Here is a 17,860-nt window from a genome sequence, read left to right as displayed (position 1 = left end):
GATGAGGGGTTCCTAGACTTCTTCTGAGCAGCTTGAACAATAACTGAATCCAGTTTTGGATGTCCTATATGGCACGCAGGTGACTTTTCCGGTGCCTTACATTTCTTGTCAATCCGTGGCAGGGCCGGGGGTATGGAAGCTGGAGTAGACATGATCTTAATACCCTCCTCCCAGATAAAGTCTATAGTAGCCACTCTGTATCGCAGGAATTTTCTGTGATGAGGTAAGATGGGGATGTGGAAATACGCGTCTTGGAGATCCAAGGTGGCCATGTAGTCCCCCGCTGCTAAAAGATGCAATATTTCCTGTAGTGATAACATTCGGAATGTTAGTTTCTTCAGATATTTGTTTAGGGCACGGAGATCCAGAATCAGACGCCATTCTCCGGATTTCTTCTTTATTAGGAAAATTCTGGAGTAGAATTCTGTTCCCCTCATAGTTTGAGGTGCTCCTTTCTATAGCATCAAATTTATCTGGGCAAAGAGCTCTCTTAAGTGAGCTGGAGGTGGGCCCTTTGGGGGAACATTCGGAGGAAACTGTTCGAATTCTAGGGCATGGCCCTTGGCCACATTGTCCAAGACCCACCTGTCCAATGTTATCGATGACCATTTTAAGTAAAATTTTGATATTTGTCCTCCAATTTTTTCCTGAGTGTTGGGCAGCAGCGGTGGCAGGTGACAAGTCTCATTGACATTTATCTTTTCCGCGGTAGACCGGTTTCCCCCTGTTCTGGAAATAATTATTTTTCCGTTGGCTGTAGGATTGATAGCGCTGTGTTTGGTAGCGCTGATTTCCTTGTCTGTAGGAGGATTGTTGAGTGTATCCACCTCTGTTAGAGGACGATCCGCGTCCTCTCGCTCCTCGAAAGGGCAGTTTACAAAATTGGAGGGTGCCCAAGGATTTCGCCGTTTCTGTATCCTTTTTTATTGTCAGCAAGGCTTCTTCTACTTGCGGGCCAAACAGAAACTCTCCGTCATAAGGAATATCCAATACCCTTGTTTGAATTTCCTGACGGAATGATGTAGATCGTAGCCACCCCTGTCTACGTAAGACAGCAGCACCTGCTAATTGTCTGAAACCAGTGGAGGCAAAGTCAACCGCCGAATCGATAATCTCAGCCGAGATTCTTTCCCCTTCCTGTAAGATCTTCTGCGCTTCAGATCTAGAAGGCTCAGGAAGCTGGTCTATGTATGGCGCAATATCCGACCACATCTGCCGGTCATCCATGCCCAAGATGGCCAATGAATTAGCAGTCCGGACCGTGGTAGCTGCCATCGTCGAAATACGTTTTCCAATGGCATCGAGGCACCTGTCATCACTGTCTGGTGGGGCTGCAATCTGAGATGAGGGGTTCCTAGACTTCTTCTGAGCAGCTTGAACAATAACTGAATCCAGTTTTGGATGTCCTATATGGCACGCAGGTGACTTTTCCGGTGCCTTACATTTCTTGTCAATCCGTGGCAGGGCCGGGGGTATGGAAGCTGGAGTAGACATGATCTTAATACCCTCCTCCCAGATAAAGTCTATAATAGGTATAGATTTGACTTGTTTTCTAGGCTGATCCTTAAAATCATAGAGAAAACATTCCTGCTCCGTATGTTCCATGTCCATATGGAAGCGCTTTGTAGCCCGCTCCGTTAAAAGGTGAAAACCACCTACGTCTACTGGTGGTGAATCCGAGGCAGCCGGAGATGACGGAGAAGGAGTCTGTACCTGATATTCATCCCATTCCGACATGTCATCAACCTCTCCTTCCTCTCTTTGTTCTTCTTCGCCAGAAGACTGGTGTCCTTCCGGCTGATTGGACGGTGCAGGTGGAGGAGACCTTGGAGGTCTAAAGTCTGGTAAAGGTGCTTCCACCGAAGGAGTAGGAGGCAGAGAGCCTGTAGATTCAGATGGCGGAAACCGCCTGTAATAGTCATCAAGCATGTATTAGAGGTTCGTGAGCAATGCAATTGGCACCTGAGTGGCAGGGACACTTGTTACAGGGGACATCATCTGTTCAGATGACTGTTGTTCCTCTTGGTCGTCCTCCTGACACTTACTATTTAGTTCGGAAGGACTTGTAGCCGCTCCAAAGGTTTCCTCAATTACAGAATCCTCCTCACTGTCTTCAGAGCCAAGAAGCTTGTCTGGGAGCTGCAGGGGCACCCTTTGTGGTGAGATATGCAGAGGTGATAACTCCAATGCTGAACCACGTCTCTGATGCAAAGATAGTTTTTGCGTTAGAAAAACCGTAGACGGTGACGACACTTGCAAAGTGGTACAAGAGGATAGTTGCGGCGTGGTCGGTGGGTCCACTAAAGGACTCGTGGCACTGGATTTGGCTTTAGACGATGACGAGGTCGTCGTCGACGGTGGGGTTATCGTCGTCAACAGTGATGGTGCCGTCGACAGTGTTGTTTTCGTCGATGATGCAGGCTTCGTCGACGGTATGGACTTCGTCGATGGAATTGGCTTCGTCGACGGAATTGGCTTCGTCGACTGAATTGACTTTGTTGACGGTGTTATCTTCATCGACGCCCTAGTCGACGATGGAGACTTAGTCGTCGACGGAGTGGAACTCGTCGACGAGCCCGTCAGCGGTAGCTTCTTCGTCGACTGGAGAGCCAGCGACGACGATGATGTCGTCGACAGTGTCGTCGACGGGATCTTCTTCAGAGTGGCCATCGACGAGGCGCCGACGATGGCAGAAGATGAAGACTCTCCCGTCGAAATTATCATCTGTGGCTTAGGAAATGAAAAAGTTACCGTCGACGTAGATGTAGTGTCGACGGAGATCTTTGACAACGAAGGAGTAACAACGGTGTCGTCGACGACAGGGGCTGAATCTGAGGTAAAATCTTCTCAGATGTCTGAGGTAACTTCTTTGTGGATCTTCTCGGGGGCGTAGATGGACCACCTTTATCCTTAACAGGGGGAGAAGTCTTGGAAGAGGAAGGCCTCTCAGACCCCTTAGATGGAAGTTGTTTCTTAGCAACTTTAGCCCCAGGAGAAGTTAACACCTCAGTAGCAGCTCTTTTCCTAGAGGCTGAAGTAGAACCAGAGGCAATACTGCCTACCTCAGACGCAGGATAGTCCGAACCCTTAAGCTTTTGTAGCCACAAAAGCAGGCGGCCCTCTCTGTCTCTGAGGGTCTTCTGAGGGAAGGTTCTACAGATCTTGCAGTCCTTTACTTGATGTTTAGAATAAAGGCAATAAATGCACTTCTTGTGGGGATCTTCTTTAAAAAGCCAGAGCCTACCACAAGATTCACAAGGTCTGAATAAAGATTTCTTGAAAGACATCTTCAAAACACTAGATTCCAGAAGGAAAATAGAGAAGAACTGAGCAGAGCTCAGGGAGACTCCCTTCACACGACGTGCAGTAGAAAATCTGACAGCCTGAGCCTCTGGGGAGAACCTACTGGTGGGTGCGGTCGCCTGATTGGCTGTAGTTTGGATTATACAAAATGACTAGGATAGTCATGAGTGTGGAAGTTTTTTCTCCTGTAGCTTGAGCTACTTTACTTCCTGATTGGGAATTACTGGTTTTTCCAATGTTACTATAGCATATTACTGCTTTTTTATGTACCGTGGGACTCCCACTCCGACGACGGGGAATGATTCAGGCATGTGAATCTATGAAAGACACCCCTAATACTGGAGAAAAAACAGCACTCAGGTAAGGCAGCGAGTTGGGGGAACGTTTAGGTCTGCACTAATGGTTGCTGAAGGGAGATCAACCAACCATAGCACAAAAAACACATTGGTAATTAACTCGTAGAGATTTGTCCCTCTGTAGAGATTTGCATTTGGATATATAGGCTTCTTTTGGGTTTTTGTGTTATTTAACAGAAGGAACTGTAGTTCCTGACTTTGCTCTCTTCGTGGTAACAACCAGCATTTTCTTGTGTGAAATGTAAAAAAATTCTTCATGAAAGTAGAAAAAAGAATTGCTGACTAACCTTTTTCCTTCCAGGTCTCCTTCCCTGCATTCCCACCATAACTTACCTCCCCCCCCCCTATGACCACATTGATACTTTGGTGAAATATAACACGCAGAGTTGGTGCTGCCAGAAAGAGGGCATCTTTAAAGCCTCGCTTCAGAAGAACAGGGCCTGACAAAAGGGTCTTCATAGGATCAGGGTAGCTATAAGAGAAGGATCCTCTGATCCACCCCATTCAAAATCCCCACAGGGCCTGTCAAGGAGGCGCCAGTGTCAACATTGAGCGGCGCCGGTCAAGCTCCGTATCAGAGTCTGGAAGGACTATGGGCTTGTGTTGTCGAGACGTTTCAGGGGTCCCGAGAACTGCGCCATGGAGCGGAACCCCAGTGAAGGTCATGGATTCTCAACTGAAGTAGGTAAGGACCCAGAAATGGATCTAGAGGGCCCGACCTGTGCCGAGGGTGTACCTGCGGGAGGGAAATCCAGTCAGGGCACCTCTTAGACCTGTGGGGCTCAAAGGCACTACAGAGGAGTCAGGCCACCCAAATACAAGGTGCATGGCCTCATAAAACTTCTTGAGTTGGGTAGGAGTCTCTCTGCTCAAGGAAATTCTGGGAAGCGTGGAGCAGACCCTGGCTCTGCGAGTGGAGTGTGGGAGCGGGGCCTCGACTTGTAGCGTCATTGCTGCGCCTCAACCAGTGACTTGGACCAATGCGCAAAAGTCAAAGAGCACTTCAAATACTTAGATTTTTGGTTCATGGGACTTACTCAATGGTGACTTTCACAGCAATGATGACCGATGGAAATTACTCTACGAGCGCGCCCAGGACCTTCAAAACAACAGGGACCTGGAACAGTGCGGAGGCTTCGGATGTTGGGCTTTGCCACCTGAACCCACTTTGGATTCATGGTGATGCAGTCTGGACAGTTCCTGGAATTGTGGTCCAGCTCCAGGCACCACACACAAATTAGATGGAGGTCCATCACAGACATTTGCCTGCGCAGCCTCTACTCAGTTAAAACCCACTGGCTTAAGGGACATCCCTAAAGCACACTGGGAGCAAAAATGTTCAAAAGAGTCGGCAAAATGTCAAAGTGGCCAAAAAGTAACTAAGGGAGCTCTTCAGGATCCACACTGGGGTGGTGCCTAAATAGGCACAGCAAACGTCCCAACTTGCGTGGCCTACGCTTACATGGAGTCGTTCGACGCTACTTACCAGTGGCAGGGTTTCTGCTCAAGATTTTCTAAACCCAGTCTAACACCATGGGAATATTCTAGGGGAAGGAATCTGCATCAAGAAGTCGATATCAGATCACAAACTGGGAAGCTGGCAGATCAATGCAACTTGTACCAGCCCATATATTTGCTGAACCATGAGGTCAAGGTGCAACACAGTAGGCTTTTGAAGGTCATAATCCACCTTGTACTACACCATCATCAAAAAAGCTTTTTGTCTCAATTAAAACTTCACAGGTTTTGTAACTGTATACAATAGCCTCTGAAGGCTGACAAACCTGGAGTGATCTTATCTCTAGAAATCGAAAAGGCCTTTGTTTCAGTGGAAGGGCCTTTTATGTTCAGGATGCTGGAAAGGATGAGTTTTAGCACAGGAATTTTAGATTGTATCAAGCGGTTATATACAAAACGCTAACAAAGGATTTACAATCTGGTAGCTGAGGCTGATAGTTTCACTTATCGCTCGTATTATTATCCACAATAGCCTTAATTCATGAGTTGGTCACAAGTGCAAGGGTCAAAGGAATCTACTACCACTATTCATCACAACAAGAAAATCACATTGTCCCTCCAGTCAATTAATTACTAAGTTAAACTGAGCACTCGAAATTCAATTAACAGTTCATTCTGAACTTCTTCAGGGCTGTATGTTTAATGTGTTCTTGTTTTGTAAATACTGATTATACTGCAGCTATCTTCAAAGAGGGAGAGGGAGAGAAAATCTACCCAATTGCATTCTCCCAAAATCATTATTATCACACAAGAGCAATCGAGCAAAGTAGAAGAAGCTGGACAAAGTCCGCCTAAGTTGCAACTCCCTAGGTAAGCCAAGGTATCAAAAGATATTGAAATAGACATCTCAATCACGTTATTGTGACATGCTTCATCATTGGGGCCTATTCACACCCTGGTAAGGTGGTACCACCAGGGCGGACCCAACCAAAAGGATGGGAATTCCTAGATAAGTTCTTGCTGGATAAGCAGGGATCCAGATAGGGAATAGAAAGTTTAAAAATACCTCCAGGACACCCAAAGGAGTCCTTAATTTGTAGGGTACCTAGTATACGGGTAAAATAATAAGTTCATTAGGTTTCTTCTTGAATCAAATTGTTCGGTCAACCCTGGTATGTATGTGCCAACATGTTTCGGCCAACAAAATGAGCCCCTTCTGGGTCTGGGACCTTCATCAGGGCTAAATGTTTAGTTTGTGTCCCTGCTTGTATTTGGCATGCATTCCATGCACATATGTGAGACCTAATGCTCTCACCTGACTTGATCTTCAGTCACTGAAAGATACCCTTATTCTGAGTTGTTCGTGGGTCATGAGGGTCTGGAGCGTGGTGTAGTCCTATAGTCACCCTTGCATCAAGGATCCTACACCACTTGTGCATCTACATGCCACCGCTTCTCAGACCTCCGTCGGCAGGGTCAAACACTAAACAGTTAGCCCTGACAAAGGTCGTAATTTGTGACCACCTGTGACTGGCTACAAACACAGGGATGGTAGCCTCCAAGAAACAGCAAACCACTATTCAGGCGCTTACATTCGCAAACAGGAAACTTTTTTTTAAAGCAGTTTGTGTTCCCTTAAAGGAACCCATGCTGCTTTAAAAAACACATAAAAGTTTGCTGTTTGGGAAACCTTCATGGGGAGCAGGCAAGGGCCTCAACCTCTGCAAGCTTCTTTCCCTCTTCCGAGGCTGCCAACATGATTCCCAAAGAAGTAGGCATCCAAATGAGACCCCTTGCCCTTTACAAATCAGTTATCACCTCAATTGAGTTGTCAGTAAATGATCAATAGTTTGCGACTGTAATTTCTTTTGACAACCAGAGATGCACAGCATACTGATTTGCCATTAGGAAAGAATGTCACTTTCATGCCCCTTCAGAATTGAGATTCGGGTTGCCAAACCCATTTTGTTAGTTGGGGATGTACTTACATCTAGACAAATGAGTTTAGTATATTGTAACAAACATTGTGTATTTGCAAACCCAGTGATTTTGCACAAAAAATTGGTTTCATACATCTGGCCCAAAATTCTTTAACTGTCATCAATAACTATGATTATATGGGGAAATATATTCATGCACCAACAAAACTGTGCTCTGCATTGGTCTATCTGGTATTTTAATGTCACCAAGGATGCAATGTTACAGTCCTAGGATTATCCTTTTTTTGGTGTGTGAATTCATTTGGAGCCACTGAAGTGAACCTGGGCTACAAACCCCAGAATGCATTAGGTTATTTTCCGAAATCCGAGAAGGAGAGCACGTAGTGGAAGTATGACATCATTAGATACACTTCGCTGAGAGATTATGCATCCGAGGCACTAATGGTCGGTAACTATAAGGTTCTGTAAACTTAAAAATGAAGAACTCTCGATGTCACGTGGCAGGTTCCATTCGCTTAGTTTTCCTTTATATATGAACGTACTTATCATGTAGTTATTTATTTATATAATATACACGCATATCTATGGTAGCGATAGCAAAGATAGAATGCAGATGGGTCAATCCATGCTAGCCATATTCACTTCCATTTGAACAGCAGAAAACCCCACTAGTGCCCTTTCAAGTTTAAAACCAAACACGCTGCAGCAATTGGCGCCTAGGTTTATTATTTTCTCAGAGCACGAAACATTTTTAAAGCTTTTATCTATGGAATGCCATTCATTGCAAGAACAAATTTGCATCAATGCCATATAATACTATTAATGTTAATAGACCAAATTGTGTTTATTACGACTTGGCCATGCAGGCCCTTACCACACAAGTAATACATACTCTGCAGTGGAGAAAGCCAAATCAAAATTCTTGCGGCGGTTTTGAGGATTAAGCTCATTGAAGTCAAAGGCCTCTGGGAAGAAGTTGTGGACGAGTGCACAGAAGGCCATGCCATCACTCCAGCTTGAAGAAAAGTTCTGTATATTCACATTCTATAAAAAAGATAATTATTAAACTAGTTACTAAAGATCATGTGGGTATTTTTCTATGGTAATAGTCTGGTTTTCCCCACACCACCTGGTGATTTCATACCTCGTATCCACGCGTCTTGGCTTTGCACCAATCCAACAACATCTGTTTAATACTGTTAGCATTAGGGACACCAAAGCCAGAAGACTGGCTGACAGCAACTCTGGTGAAAGCTGGGCTTGAAGGGCTGTAAAGAGGACAGAGAGAACAGTACATTTAAATCCGAGACTTTGATAGGATAGTCATGACTTTGAAGAGCACAGGTAACATCCATGTTACACTACATTCTGAAGCCTCACCTTCCACTCTCTTTCTCAAGTTTGTCAATCATGGCTTTTCGTGCCTGTGTAGCTGAGGTCTTTGGAAGGGTCTGAGCTTTCATTAATTCCTTCTTTCTCTCCAGGGCCGCTAAGTTGCTAGCGCGAGACGCCGCATCATCCTCCCGATCGAAAATGCTGGAAAATATAAACAGTACTTGAAGGCAAAAAAATATGCAAAACTTTATAAGCTCAACTGCCTCAATACTAAAATCTCCGAGGACCTTAGTCAGTTGCAGAAACAATCAACAAGGGGAATTACAATCTACATATATTACCTTCCTTATGCATTTATATACCTTCCATGTACTTATATATCTTTATATTTATTACTTTTGGTTCTAATTCAGCATATCCATTGCACTACCCTATATCTCACCATACATCTCTTGCAATATATCCTCTACCTCTCACTCATCTCAAACCTCATTCTACTACTCTCTCCAATGCACTACCTTACTCCTCACCCTATACCACTCTCAATATATCATCTAACTCAACTCTCCGACTCATCTAAAACGTCATTCTACTACTCTTTCCAATGCTCTACCCGATTTTTCACCCTATACCTTTATCAATATACCCTCTATGTCCACTCTCTCATTAATTCCATACCCCATACCACTACTATGATCCCTAAAATAGCCCTTTCTAGACTCTTCCCACCTCAACCCCTCCTTGCATCATCTCATGCCTCTTTTACAATTCGGATCTCCTAAACAAACCTTTCTAAACTCTTCCCTCTGACTCTTCCCCCTCCCCTTTACTTACCCAACCCCCCTCCTACTGCTATGAACAACTAAATAAAAACACTTTCTAGACCCTTCCCTCTTCTATCCCTCCGCTATTCTTTTCAATCCAAAAAACAGACTAACATGACCACCGCTGAAATAAATTTCATATTTCCCCAGACTAATTCACCACTAATCCTTTTCTGGTTCCGGAGAAGCATGCTACTCGCGTAAAAGCGCTTCAACACCTCATCAGGGGTAGCATTCGCTATATAAATGCAAACCTTTTCCCTCTTCTATCACTAAACTACCCTTCTTAAATCAAATAACAGACTAAAATATCCACCGCTCAAATTAATGTAATATTTCACTATACTATTTCACTACTAATCCTTTATGGGTTGCGGAGTAGCGTGCTACTTGCAGAAAATAGCACTTCCACGCTTCATCAGGGGGAGAAAGCGCTAAGTAAATGCAATTACAATACAATACAATACAATAGACGCCGACACAGTTCAAAAACTGGAAATCAATTCCGAAAGAATAGAATTTGACACAGCAAAGGGGAAGCTGAGCCCCAGTCAAGACATGGTCGGACAGGCCTACAGGGCAAGTAGGCAGTGCCCAATGGCTGGTCTTGCAGATCAGTGTGTGGGCCGGTGTTTTAGAAGTTAATGTGCCTATTTCATAGTCAGGTGGGCTGGTTTTTACTGTTCATTTCCTTCATTTTGATTATACTACAAGCACTGCTTGCAGCAAACACAAATGCATGCGGTCTCCTATACTTTACAAAATACCCATTACAGGTTAAAAATGATTTGCAAATGCAGACCGCTTTTTTAGCTATCTGGTGCCCTATCATGTATAGGGAGCACTTTCCTGTTTGAGCCCTGATGCATGTTAAAACAGGTGTGCTAGGTGCAAACAGAGAAAGTGCGCCCTATTACATAGAATGTGCTGCCCCTAGGGAAGCCCCAAACTCGTCCTGCCTTGGGGAAAGAGCATTCAAGATAAATATGGAGCAGCTTTGAAGCAACCGCTCCGTGTTTCACTGTGCAGTTGGCAAACTGTGTGCACTTTTAAAGGGGGTTAGAGTTTTCCTTGCAGGCGGGTGCAGTGAGTGACAGCACCCACCTGCAAGGGGATGTATGTGGGGTCCATAGGATCCCCTACCACCCCCATCCAGAGGGCTACTATCAGGAGTCGCACTGACAATGCGCCATCTTTTAGGTGGCGTACTCTCAGTGCGCCTCCTGAGGGCTTCTTTACCTCTACGCCTGCATCTGTAATACGACGCTGGGGAGAGGCAAAGGTATTCCTCATTTGCAAGGGGCACGCCCTCTTGACAAAGTGCTGGCACTGTATGTGCATCAGCGCTTATATTATTACAGAAGGGTCCCCTTCTGTAATACCAAAGTGCCCAGGTGGTGCACAAAGCGGGCGTAAACACCTGTTGCGCCTGCGGGGCACTTAGTATATAGTAGGGTCCCTGGTGCGCTAACGAAAGCCACTTTTATTTTGGCACCGGGCCCATTATTTAGTCCCTGTCTGACTTGGAATCAAGAGGATCCCCCTACCCCACACCCAAGGGATGCAATCAGCAGGCAGGAGCAGCATAATAGCAAGTAAATGCTACTAAGAAATCACAAATAGGCATTCAGTTACTTACCTTTGGTAATGTTCTTTCTGGTAGACACTATAATCACTGATTTCCCATCTTTTGAATCCCTCAGGCACCAGATTGAATCTTGATTTTTTTCTGCAATAGCTGCTACATACTGGAAGGTGTCACCATCATACTCCATAATGGCCTAATTTCACCCCTGGAAGTTACACATATAGGTGCCACCATTGCATGTGAACATCAGTTATCAAGGTTCCTTCTGTGCCTTCAGATGTAGATCGATTGACAAATGGTTGTTGGACAGAGCCTACAAACTAAAGTGGACACTTTGACCTATCAGAAATCTTCTCCGGGGAACAGTGAGGCAGGCAGGCGGTTAAAAAACAGTAGAGTATTCACTAGAAGAAAACTTTACTTACCTTTGGTAACTCTCTTTCTGGTAGATTATTTTTATAACTGCAGGTTTCTTAAATTTAAAATATGCCCAGGCCCCAAATTGGGTCTGGAATTATTTTCATCAAAGCTACTGCGCACCAGTGGGTGGCATCATGTAGCTCTGTGTCAACTCCGCTCTGGCACATGAGTGAGGACTGAAACCGCATGGAGGAGCCACCCAAGCAGACTGTTGGTTTACTTCTGGACATTATCTGCACAGACTCAGAGCCCAAAAACATATTGTTTATGTAGAGCTCTACTTTCTCTTTTTAGATGGGAAATGAAGTCCATTTCACAGACAAGGGAGGAGAGAGGGCGATGAGTAATCGGTGGTTAGCTGGATTATCCACCGAAGGCAAGTCATTTATTCTACTGATGTATAGTTCTAACAGCAGATTATTCACCTTTAGAATAGATAACAAAGCAGTACCTTCCCGGTGGTGGGTGTCAAGAATTATTCAGACCAAAAAGTCCCATAGGTCTACACAGCCAAAATGCCCTTCCCATCAGCCCTGGCTTTCAGGCCTTAATGCTTTGTGAACTTGTGCACTTATGCCCACTTTGAAGCCAGACAAATATCTAGGACAGGTACTGTACATGCTAATGCAGTGGTAGCAGCCTTGGCCCTGCTGGAATTGGCCATCAACCCTCTTGGGGAGTGCTTCTTGGTCATCGCTCAGCAGATCTTAATTCAGAGAACTTTCCACCTGGATAAAGTTAGTTTTTGCTCCGATTTGCTTCTCTTCATTTCAGAGAACAGTACCAACTTGATTGTTCACCTGAATGTCATTAGTGCAATTTATGTAAACGCTGGGCGCTCTTTTAGGGTTCAAACTATGAAGTCTCTTCTCTCCCTTTTTCAAGCGGTGAGGTGGGGCAGAGAATGTTGTAAGCATGATGGATTGCCTGCTGTGAATGGTTCCAACTTTTGAGAGAAAAGCCTGGTCCTCAACATGAGTTTGTCTGGAAAGAAGGAGGTGTAGGGCGGCTGGACTGAGAGAGCTTTAGGCTCACTGATGCAACCGGCTGAGGTTCTCATGATGAGTAATACTGTATCCAGGGTCAAGAGTCGAAGGGAAAACTGTGCAAAAGGAGTACACATGAGGAAATGTGGGTCTGAATTAATATTTCACAGTGGCATATCCAAGGAAGGGGGGTTGGAAATGGGGGCATGTAGCGCAATCCTTTGAGAAAACTCATCACATGAGGTGAGCTGAACAAGGATGGCTGGTCTGGAAAACAAAACAAAATATCTCAACAGTGCCCACAGCAAGTCCTTGCTTGGCCAAAGACCAAATCTCTAGGAACACATCCGAATGTTTGACTTGCAAAGGTTTATGTTAGGGGTGCCACACCAAGGCACAAACTTGTCCTAGTGACCAGAGTAAATGGATTTTGTAGAAGGTCCACCAGGATGACATCCAATGCTTCGGGAGGTAAACTAAATGCAGTCAACTGCCACCACTCAATCTCTATGCACAGAGGTGTCAATTGTGGGGGCCTGGATGCAGGACCCTGCCCTGCTGCTGCAACAGAAGATCCTCTCAAAGCAACATCCTGATCAGAAGACAGATGCTCATGCCCAGAATTTCTGAGTTGCAAACTCTCTTGGCCTCTAGCTTGACTTGGGCCCAGTCAGACGTGATCTTCTTCAGAACTTGGGGCAGGGGAGGTGGAAGTAGAGGCAAGAAGACATACAGATGTCCCATGAACCACTCTAGGAGGACTGTATCTCTGCAATGGTGCCTTATTGGGAACTCCAATGCCCAAGAGCATTGACATTGCATGTTCTCAGCCGTGGTGATGTGACCAAGCCAGGGCTCTCGCTACTGCTGGAAGATACTCAGTGCCACTTCCAAAGGTAGCCACCATTCTTGATCTGCTAGGCATAACTGGCTGAGTTTGTCCATCCTGGTGTTTAAAGATCCCGGCATACAGTGTACAATCAGGGAAATGCCCTGTCAATATTCAGCCAGGTCCAAAGGTGCGGGGATCCTGGCACAGAGCACAGGACCCCAGCCTGCTTCTTTCAATAACACATGGCAGTGATGTTGACCGTGAGAACATGTTTGTATGTATATGCTATTTCTATAGTGCAAACCTAGACAAACTGATGCAGAACACTGTGTATGGTCAAAGCAAAGTTTAAAACCTGTGAGTAATAGAAGTGGATTTGTGGACGGTTAACGCATTATGATGTGATGATCTTTAAATAGGCGAGTCTTCAGCTCTTTCCTAAATTAGAGCAGCATTGGGGTGGGTCTCATTGAAACGGAGATGATGCTCCCGATCCTGGGTGCCTAGATGGAAAAGACCTGTTGTCTTGTTTTTTTTGTTGTCTTGTTTTTTTTTTCTTACTCTGCAGTCTAATGGTGTCCTGACTGCTGGGGTGCCAAGAACCACTAGAGATGGTGAGCCTGTCTGCAAAATAAGCAGGGGTGCTGGTTGTGATGACTTTGTAAATAATGCAGATGGGTTTGAAAATGGTACGGGCTGCCAAGGGAAGCCAATGGATTTCCATCAGGATGGAGGTGATGTGCTCATATTTCTTCAGGCCCTGGATGAGAACTGCTGCAGCATATCCGATGCCCTTAAGAGGTGCTTCGCAAGAGGTCGCTCCCCCCCACGCTCCCAAGGCTTGGTGGCTTCGTGACAATAGAGCGCCTGATAGCTGATTGCTGTCCAGCGGTATCGTAGCGCCTTCAAGCTGAATCCACAGCGCGACCTTCCCCCGCATTACTGGCGCTGCCTGCACTGCTCGTTTTTCTCATATCGTATGAAATTGGTGCATTGTGCATTTTGACATCTCTGTATTGTGCTGTTAAGGCTGCGCATTGTTGGTAGGAAAGTAATTGAATTTTTGCCAGATTGTGTCTCTGTTTACCCCCCAGGCTCACCCACTTTCGTTTTCCCCTACCTGCAGCCATTTTGTTGTTTGTTGTGCTTACTAGGCCGTAGCTCCACCCCGCGCCCGCCTCCCAGCTGACCCTGCCTCGCCCCTCCTCCCCAACACCTACATATGACAGATGTCTTACCGCGCAGCATTCACGCGCAGCGGTCGCGCCAAAGGTAAGCCTGTCTACGCCCGTCCGCGCCTGGACCGCGCCCAGCGCCAGACCCCCTGGCCCCGGCAAACCGCACTCCTCCAGCATTACGTATGACGCCGCCACCCTCCTAGCCCTTAACCCCGGACGCACACCTCAATGCTATGAAGCTGCCCCGGGACATACCCACGGTCCTTTCGCCTGCCGCTCCTGCAAATTTACCAGCATCAAGACCCATACCACTATCACTAACCCCAAACACAGCTCCGACTCCAACCACCTGAAGTGCATCCTGCTGAACACCCGCTCGATCCACAGACACGCCACCGAACTCTGGGATCTACTCGACATTACATCATCGGACGTCGCCTTCCTTACTGAAACATGGATGAACGCTTCATCAACACCCGACATCGCCATAGCCATCCCGGACAATTACAAGATCATCCGAAAAGACCGCACCGTCCAAACAGGAGGAGGCATCGCCATCGTCCATAAGAACACCATCAAAATCACGACCAGCTCCGACGATAACCTTACAACCGCCGAACACCTCCACTTCCAGATCCACACCGACCCTAGGACCACACTCAGAGGCACCCTCATCTACAGGCCTCCAGGAACCTGTAAACAATTCAGCGAAGACATCACTGACTTCATCAGCCCACATGCCCTCGCCTCCGAAAACTACTTTCTACTAGGAGACCTCAACTTCCACCTGGAAAAGAAAAACGACTGCAACACCACCACCCTTCTTGACAACCTAGCCAATCTCGGTCTCAAACAACTTGTTGACACCCCCACCCATGTTGCCGGACATACGCTCGACCCAATCTTCACCTCCAGCAAACACATCTCCTTCAATCGCACCACAGCTCTCCATTGGACGGACCACAGTTGTGTTCACTTCAGCTACAAAACCACCTCAACCCACAACCCCCCACAACCTATCCCCCGAAGAAAATGGAACAAAATCACCACCGACCAACTCCTCACATCGCTCAACCAAAATCCACCCGCCCTCTCATCGGACCCAAACCAAGCTGCCATCAAATTCAAACAATGGATCACTCACAGCGCCGATGAATTAGCACCCTTGAAAAACCATCACACCAAACAAGACAGCAAAAAGGCCCCCTGGTTCAACGATGACCTTAAGAAATCCAAAAAGCTATGCCGTACTCTTGAGAAAACATGGAGAAAAAACCCAACCACCGACAACATGACCACTTTCAAGGCGCCACCCGCAAACACCACCAGGTGATCCGATCCACCAAGAAATCAGCATTCAAGACTCGACAACAACGCCCATAACAGCAAGGAACTATTCAACATCGTCAAAGAATTCACCAACCCCACCGCAGCCTCAAACGACATCACTCCCTCCCAAGACCTCTGCGATTCGTTATCCTCCTTCTTCTACAACAAAATTGCCGACATACATAACAGCTTCGAAAACAGTCCCAACGAACAATCGTCTCCACCCCCCTCAGAACCTAAACCGCCCTCTAGCAACCTCAATATACAAAAAGGTGAGCAACCCAATATACCCTTGCGGGCTCGGGCAAAGTTTATAATAGAAAATGGCCAGCAAGGGGTTTCGTTTATTCTGAGATTTTTTTCCAGCACCGTTAGGACTTGTTTAGGAGTAATCACAGTACCTAAGCCTGAGTTTAATCAGTGGCTGTTCTATTTAATTTAAAAGGAACAAGTTCCTAAAAAAAGGAACACAAGATGTTACCACACTAACATCAAATTTACACACGAATAATCAATAAAACGTGAAACCAGGGTTTTTGTTTTGTCTGAAAGTTATTATTGAAATTCAAGGCAAAATATATAAATTTCTGTACAAAAAAATGAACAATCATAAAGAATAGGGTGCATACATAGATATAATGAGGATATTCAAGGCATTGGTTGCTTGTCCTTAGACATATCCACATTTTAAGTCCAGACTGCTGGGTCACAGTAGTTGATTGATTTTAACTCAAAGTCAGAAGAAAATCAAAAGATGACATGAGACAAACTATGCAGAGTTGGACTAAACAAGTCGACGTTTCGGCCTTATTTCGGTTATTCTTAAGACCATCATCAGGACAACATAATGGTATATACAATTGATGACCCTCTGTAAAGAAAACAACAATAAATTACAATATGTACAGTTATATTCAAATACCTGGTTTAACTAATTCTTTACATAGAATTATTATAAAAATACTAAACATATTCACATTTTTAATGCTTGCATCTAACATTTCAAGATTACAAAATAGTCGGTGTGGCGACTAAAGTAATTAAATTGGAAAATGACAGTCAGCTGAGTCTTGAAAGGAAATTCACTGGGTGTTTAGTAGTGTGAAACTTAATGAGCAGAGTTAATAAGATTACTGCTTGCTAATCACCGAGTGGTAGCTTGTACTCACTTTTTAAATCAAAAGCACGTCAGTTAAAGATTCTTGACGGCACCGGCACCTTCAATTAATTGTGTTGAGGTCGGGCACAGAAATAAATCGATTGTGCATGGGGTACACTGAAAGGAACGAAATATAGCTATAATTCCTATTTGGTGTAGAACAAAACTGTTGCCGTATTTTTTTGGTTTACTGTAAGTTCAGAAAATTTACCTTGCAACGAATATAGCGAAGCAGTGGAAGGATTCTGGCAGTTAGTCCAGTTTAAATTGATGATCAATTGTCTCGAAAATGACTAGACAAAAAGAGAAATGTGCACGTGATTTAGCGTTGCATGGTTTTGATTGTAGTGTTTTACAACTTGACACGTAAATCACACAAACTGTGTTTAAGTTAGATCTATTGCAGTTTGTCAAATAATTGATAAAAAGCATGTGCGCTTATATACAGGGGAAGGTATGACTGATAGTGTCATACTGCAGAATTGCATTGGTGTTGTATATATTGCAGCAATGATGTTGCAAAGTGGTTGCGGTTAAGTAAATCGGGTACACAACAGGGGTCGCGTTATGGGCAATGAATGAGAGCCCCAATCTTCGAAAAAACATCGAAAATGTAGCCGAGCGAAATGCTCTAATAATAAAGTTACAACAGGGGGGTTTCTCTTTCAATAAGATACAAACACGCGAGCACGGTGCACTGTTAGTGAAGTTTTAAAACGGGGGAGTATGTGCAGTAAGTTACAAACACGCGGGCGTCATACACCAGCTTCTGCTAGTGAAGTATTAAAACGGGAGGGTTTGTGAAATAAGTTACAAACACGCGGGCGCAATAAACCAGCATCAGTTCTACTTACTTGGAATCATTCGCCACGGAACGTCAATAGAGTACGATCGAGGATTGTAACAGTGTTGCAAGTACACTCTTTTTATATACCGTTGATAGGCTGACTAAAGATCGCGTAGTCTCGCGATATTACATGACGAAGCTAAGGGCTTAGTGCTTATTGTGATTACGGCGGCCATCTTAGTGTGTGCAAGGCGCGTTAGAATGCATTAGCATTTCACACATTAGTGTTTGTGAAACGATAGATTATGGGTGAAAAATTTATTCAGGCTAAGTTCTTGACAGACTGCCTGAGAGCCAATATAATC

At 45.1% G+C, this 17,860-nt stretch overlaps 1 protein-coding gene across 2 annotated transcripts in view; it reads right to left on the bottom strand.

Annotated features, from left to right (window-relative positions):
- SMTN (smoothelin) overlaps positions 1-17,860 on the bottom strand; it is a 1,042,724-nt gene that overhangs the window by 162,445 nt on the left and 862,419 nt on the right. For both annotated transcript variants that reach the window (XM_086943175.1, XM_086943174.1), the window contains exons 17-19: positions 8,438-8,593; positions 8,202-8,325; positions 7,950-8,101 (exon numbers count right to left, since the gene is read on the bottom strand). In XM_086943175.1, the coding sequence (XP_086799301.1) occupies positions 7,950-8,101; positions 8,202-8,325; positions 8,438-8,593 (432 nt within the window). The remainder of the gene's footprint in view (positions 1-7,949; positions 8,102-8,201; positions 8,326-8,437; positions 8,594-17,860) is intronic.

The sequence above is a fragment of the Lissotriton vulgaris genome, chromosome 11 (genome assembly GCF_964263255.1).
Source record: "Lissotriton vulgaris chromosome 11, aLisVul1.2, whole genome shotgun sequence".
Classification (NCBI taxonomy): domain Eukaryota; kingdom Metazoa; phylum Chordata; class Amphibia; order Caudata; family Salamandridae; genus Lissotriton; species Lissotriton vulgaris.
This window is presented reverse-complemented; position numbering and strand designations above follow the sequence as displayed.